Source organism: Saccostrea cucullata, unplaced genomic scaffold (assembly GCF_032062105.1).
Source record: "Saccostrea cucullata isolate Sc308-1 unplaced genomic scaffold, CSIRO_AGI_Scuc_v1 ctg7216, whole genome shotgun sequence".
NCBI classification, from domain to species: Eukaryota; Metazoa; Mollusca; class Bivalvia; order Ostreida; family Ostreidae; genus Saccostrea; species Saccostrea cuccullata.
This window is the reverse complement of record NW_026934551.1, coordinates 50,452-57,329: the sequence shown is the minus strand read 5'-3', so window position 1 is coordinate 57,329 and position 6,878 is coordinate 50,452. Positions and strand designations below refer to the sequence as shown.

The following is a 6,878-nucleotide window of genomic DNA, read 5'->3' as shown; positions in this document are numbered from 1 at the left end:
AAGTGAATATCAGAATGAAATGCACGTAGAAAAATTTCAACAATATTTAATAGTTAACCACATTTCGGGAAAATCTAATGATTTAAGGGAGATGCACACTACTAGTATTGTTTTTCTATAAAACTGATTCTGTTGTCATATGTATGTTTTATATCGTTATTCTTAATTTAAAAGCATTTTTTTAATGCTAAATTATATGTATGCTCTAGTCACGCCTCTCTCTCTCTCTCTCTCTTAAAAAATGATTTGGACTTGTGTTCACAAACATACGCCTGGCTACGCGCCTGTAGACTACAATTAATTGTTTACCGAGTTTCAATTTCAATTTTGTCTAGAAAATTAACACTTGTCAAGTCAAATGTTTTTGAATTGAAAGAAAATATATTTCAGTTTGACTTCCCTTATTCGAACATATATAATGTATCAAAAATACATTAAAAAATTGCTAGAGTATTCAATATTTTTCTCATACCCAGTTCATTCCTCCTGGTTAGCCATAGCCTTGTCCATGATATTTTTTCTGTAAAACCTCCTTTTCACTGCCAAAGCAGCAACAATGCACATACTCAATTTAGTATTGGTTTTCTTTCTTCTTGGTGTCATCTTTTTTCACTGAACGTGCGAAAATTACGTCAGCTTAAAACGTCATAATTAGAATGACGTCAAGTAAAATTAGATATATGACCGCTAAATTTTTTTACTTATAAATGTTTATTTTATTTACCAAAATCGGTTTTAAATGAAATAAACGCAAAACAATCACCTGCTTCTGTCTTGTCAAATTCGTTTGTAAATCGAATGTAACATCGAATCTTGTTACCAACCCACCACTCCATTCGACGTCCCTGAGCATGTCGAATGAAAATCGGATGAAATATTGCATCGTGTGACCGAACCTTAAATTGACGTTTTTATTAAAGGATAATAGTAACAAAATCTTACGTTTTTATAATTTTTTTTGAAAACCGAATAACTCGCGCAAGCCATTTTTCCTGAATAGGAAAAAGTCTGGAAAGCCTGTGACAGTAGGCATTATTCTTATGGAAATTGTAGGTATTTCTGATAAAAGCAAATATCAAAATTAACACTACATTGCTCAGGTAATCCCCTTTGAATGAAGGATCATAAAAGCAATTTTTCTTGTTCTCCAAAGAGAGTTTACTGGAATGGCTTCGTGTACGTCTCCTGCAGGGAGTTGATGTGGACTTTTTACACATTTATTTGGGATATTTTTTTTTTTAAATTATATTAAAAGAGTACGCGTTAACAAAACCAAAAACCTTTACTTCATCAAAATATTCCAACTAGAAGCAAAGTTACAACATTTTAAAGTTCAGATATGGGCGGAATTCTTGAAATGCCATACTGTATGTTTTATCTTGAGTGTATATGGCACTTAAATCAAGAAATTTGCTGTAATATTAGGCAAAATCGGCGATTAATATTAATTTAAATAAGTAAAGCATAAGCAAACTATATATTTTCGGAATTGTTGTTGTTTATGCTATTATTCTTGAGTACGCTAATGCATAAATTCAAAATAGCTGCCAAAATTTGCATATTTCCAACATGGCCGACATACATGCAAAAACCAAATATCTGAATTCAATCTTAGTTAATTCATTATGTTACAAAAAATTATTTGTATCACAACATTGTTTTATTTAAAAAAATAAATATCTCATAATAACTACACATTTTCTTTAATAATTTGCCTTTATTATAGGCAAATAACCTAATTATTATACAGTAGTACATGTTTGTGCTGTCATATTGCGAATACATGGAGATCATAACAAAAACATCAAAATCAAGTTTGATTACTCACTTTAATTACAAAATTTATTTTATACATGTATATTTAATTCTAACACAATTTCAGTAAATTCCAGAAATCAACACATTTGATACTTTACAATTTGCCAGCACATTTCACAATAAATATGGCTTAACAACAGTTCTTCCATTTAGTTTCTATGTCAACCAGCTGCGACACTGCAGATTTTGCATGTTGAGCAGCATCGGGAATAATGTTCTGAAAATGTAAAAGTAGGGTGCAACAAAACATTTTTTTACATGAAATTAATCTATGAATTAATTTATTTCATTATAAAATTGTATAAAATTAATTAGTTTCGTCAGAATTTGACACATTAAAGAAAAGACCACGTCGAGGAAATTCGAATTTTCCTCAGTTTAATACTAATTTTCAATTCATAGAATGCCATTATCCTTGATTTAAATTTAAATTTGACTATAATTCAATTAAATTGGTATAAAATATTTGAAAACAAACTTGCCATGGTCATCGACTGTCCCCCAGTCATGTGTTTTCATTTTCTACTCTATGTCGGCGCCCACTCTTACTGGGTAAGTCGTTTTAACTGCGCTGTCCGGGGCGCCCTGTGTAAAATGTCTGTTAACTGATTTCATATTTCTAAAGGAAAAATCATGAATGTTTTAAATATGAATGAATTTTTTTAATTAAAATATTGCTTACCATCTGAAATACACGATTTGTACAAAAACGTGCCAGCTCTCCGCTTTGTTTACAATGAAATACGGGGGATTCAGGTATCATACGAATCTCCGATTTATAACTAAGCTTTCTTCTCATTGGCTGATTTGATCAATATCTTCAACTACAGCTCGCGGAAGGTCAATGAAACAACGCGACTCGTGCAAAATGTGAGGTAAAGTGGCATCCGAGTTTGAAATAGTGTTGAAAGACGTTTTGGAGAACTTACATGAACTACAGGAAAAAAAAAATGAATAGTTATTACAGAACAATAATATTTATACTGTGTAAACGATAAAGTCCTATACAAAATAGGTATGAAAAATTTTTATCAGAATTTATTAAATGGAAAACTTTATCGCGAGTTGAAAATTGTCAATTTGATGCCGACTTAGCCGAAAATAACAACGTCACGCAAGGTAAACTGAACTCCTTATCTCCTGACACTCACAAATGCAACTTAACATTAGAATCGTCTTTCTCATCCCAGTTGCTCAACTGATATAAATTTAAAGCGATCATAATTTTAGAACAGGAAGAACGTGGCGCCTCACAGACGAGAATCTAAATGAGGAATCACGTTAGGACCGGAAGTACACGTTCCTTCACGAGTTGATCTACGAACACAAAGACGTAGACTAGAATTCCAATTCTAAACCGTTTGTTTCCTGCAAAATAAATGATGCCGTTGACACTTGAGTGTAAGTGTGCCGTGAGCGTAATGAACAGATGAACTTTCATTGGGAAAGTGTCTTGCACATCTAAAGTAACAAGAATGGCATACGGCGTCCAACAGATGACAAACGCAATAAAAATACAAAACAACATCTGAGATGAACGGACTGTTTCTCTCCAAACTTTTCTCATTCTCAAAGGATTGTCAATGTCCAAAATGTAAATGTTTCGTTTTGTTTCCCAAATACGCTTAAAAATAAGAAAGTAGCATATAGCCATTGCTACGAGTGGAGCACCAATCAAAATCATTGAAACAAACATGGAATAGGATAAACTTGCTGTCCGATCCCAGATGCACTGGTGATTTTTGTGGTCGAAGAAGTGTCCTCCCCAACCAACAAAATTAGGTATTTCAAACGAGAAAGCCACCATCCAACAGGTGAAACAGAGCAAAATGCTGGTGACACGGTTGAAAACTCTGTCATACACGTGGTTGTGGCGCAGGAATATAAAGCGTGACATCGACATAAGGAACAGGCTGAAGAATGCACAAATGCAGGCAGTCAGACAAAGGCTCGCCACAAAAATACACAACAGTTTCCTTCCCTGGAAAAACTGTTCTCCATGTGTGACACCTAAATACAAAATATAGCTAAGTATGTTATATTGCCTTTAAAAAAATTAGCTTTAGACTCAGCCATTCAATCAGAAGATAAATAAGACAAAATATTAAAAAATACCAAGAATACACATGGGGTCGGCTATGGCAGTGACACAGAGATCCGCCAGTGCCAGGTTAATTATGAATTCTTTTCCACATTTGTTGACGTCTCTGAGAACGGTCGATACCAGGATAGTTAATGTGTTACCTACAGTCCCCACCAGCAGGGCCGTACTGGTAATGATAATGTACAATACTGCTAGGAGCGTGTCGGTCTGCAAGAGAGGGAGTATCCCTTTCTTTATGGTATCGTTGTCAACGCTCTCGCAGTTATCTAGAGTATAGTTGATATAAAAAGTTTCATTCTACAAAGAAAAGAAACAATGGTGATTCTCAATTAACTTTATGTTTTATTGTGGTACTATTTTTTTTTTAAATTTTGATAGATGATTGTTTGCTTCATTTGGAAATAAAAAAGGGAAATTCTTTTAATGAAGATGCATTGTAGAGTAATACATGTGTATTCATTCAAAAAGTAAATATTTTTTAAAATTAAATGTCAGATTAACACATTTAAGTTATTCAACAACAAAAACCCCCCAAAAAGCCAAATTTCCCCTTAAATACAAATTGAAGTTAATAAGTAAATATTGTTTTCTCTTAAAAATAAGCTTTAACAGTTTTTCTTTGGTGCATTTTTTTAAAGTAACTAGGGTGACTGTCACTGCAAATTTACAATATGGAAACCTAAAATAGACTTTCAGGAGAGAATTGAAAAAAAATTTCTTTAAATATTTTATTGTTAGGCCCCCCATCTGTAAAATAATTTTTACTCTCCCTCTCATGACTCATGGTAAAATTATTTTCTCCGTAAGCAGTTGTGAAAATCTTTCCTCTGAAAAGTTCAACATAAATGTTGACGGGAAAGGAGGGGAAAAAAACGGAGAAAAAAAATTGTCCTTTTATGTAAAAAAGAGAGGGTTTGAATCGGGCTCTATTTAGTCTGGCGATATGTATACAGAAGGAATTTAAACATTTTTTTCAAGATGGCCTAAGTATGTGCTTTTTAAAATTATATGTAAATGCAAGAAACATTGTAATATTTAGTATTCTTAAAGGACTTACCTTATAAAACAGCGTTAGAGATCAGGTAGGCAACCCTCTCCATTATAAAATTCTTAGATTATCTTCCATGCATCATACTTTAAAACCTGATTATTAATTTCGGAAAGTAAAAGTGTATTATCTTACCGAGCACTTTAAGTCGCCCATAGCGACAACACCAGTCCTTAGATTGGAGTTAATAAGTCGAAAAAAGACCACCGAGTATGATTACACACAATAATTAAAATACAGAATCACTTGATACCGTCTACTCAATCGAATTGAGAAAATGAACGGTTTTTATATGTGAAGCAAATTGCGTATGCTGGCAAAACCAGATTTTTTCCGGATTTTTTTTTATGATTTTGTGTACATATATTTTTTCTAAACCGGAATATCTTAATACGTGACGTATATATACAACAACTTTTTGAAGTAATTACTTTAATTGGTCGTTAATTAAACGATAAGATATAGAGCCTATAACAAACACTAAGTAAAAGAAAGAAAAACGCATGAAGAGTATCATTCTTAAAATGTAGAATATCTGTTGAAAAGAATACAATTCAGTTCTCAGGGTTAATATGGTTAACAATCGGGTTTTTAAAAAATGATGTGTAAACCTGACAGTCAAGTTTTATTGTGGTACTATTTTTTTTTTTTTTTTGATAAATGATTGTTTGCTTCACTTGGAAATAAAAAAGTGAAATTCTTTTAGATCTTTGCATCTTTGCAATGTAGAGTAATGTATGTGTATTCATTCAAAAAGTAAATATTTTTTAACATTAAATGTCAGATTAACACATTTAAGATATTCAACAACAAAAAAAACCCAAAAAGCCAAATTTCCCCTTAAATACAAATTGATTGATTGATTGTATATTGTTTAACGTCCCTCTCGAGAAATTTTCACTCATATGGAGACGTGGGCTTCAAATTTTGACCTTTACTCGACACTTAGGGCCATTGAGCAGTGAGGGATCTTTATCGTGCCAACGCCTGCCGCTGACACGGGCCTCGCTTTTTAAGGTCTCATCCGAAGGACCCGCAACTTTCACTTCAAAGTGCCGAGCGCATGGCGAAGGAACAGTTGCTACCCATTTTAACGACTAGGTCAGTCGCGGCCGAGATACGAACTCACGACCTCCCGATCACGGAGCGAGCGCTCTACCGACTGAGCTACCATGAACGGTAAAATACAAATTGAAGTAAATAAATAAATATTGTTTTCTCTTAAAAATAAGCTTTAACAGTTTTTCTTTGTTGCATTTTTTTTAAAGTAACCAGGGTGATTGTCACTGCTAATTTACAATATTGAAACCTAGAATAGACTTTCAAGAGAGAATTTAAACAAAATTTCTTTCAATATTTTATTGTTAGGCCCACCATCTTTAAAAAAATTTACTCTCCCTCTCATAACTCATGGTAAAAATATTTTCTCCGTAAGCAGAAAATATTTCCTCTGAAAAGTTCAACATATGTGTTGACGGGAAAGGAGGGGAAAAAACGGAGAAAAAAATTGTCCTTTTATGTAAACCAGAAGTCTCTGTCGAGACTGTAGCTCTACTGGTTTATACTTAAAACAAAGGGAGAGAAAAGTAGCAGTTGGGACTTGAGACTTTAAATCAGCAATAAATAGAAAAATGATCCTTGCCACTCATCAAAATAAAAACCGATGCACAGAATTATGTATCTTAGTATAGTCTACTTGTGTGCCAAGTTATATTGAAATCGAACTAAAACTGTAGGAGGAGTAGCATTTTGAAACAATTTCACAAAAATTTCTATTCTTAGTAACCATGGCAACACCGTTCATTGAAATCAACAACCGATGCACAGAATTATGTATCTTAATGTAGTCTACTTGAGTGCCAAGTTATATTGAAATCGGATCAAAATTGTAGGAGGAGTAGCATTTTG

At 33.1% G+C, this 6,878-nt stretch overlaps 1 protein-coding gene across 1 annotated transcript; it reads right to left on the bottom strand.

Moving 5' to 3' along the window:
• Positions 1-3,094: 3,094 nt before the first annotated feature.
• LOC134240981 (melatonin receptor type 1B-like) lies at positions 3,095-5,126 on the bottom strand. The gene is made up of 3 exons (XM_062723080.1): positions 5,106-5,126; positions 3,934-4,219; positions 3,095-3,828 (listed from the first exon to the last, which is right to left on the bottom strand). Exons 1-3 carry the CDS (start codon positions 5,124-5,126, stop codon positions 3,095-3,097), a joined length of 1,041 nt encoding a protein of 346 aa, XP_062579064.1.
• Between the last annotated feature and the right edge of the window lie 1,752 nt (positions 5,127-6,878).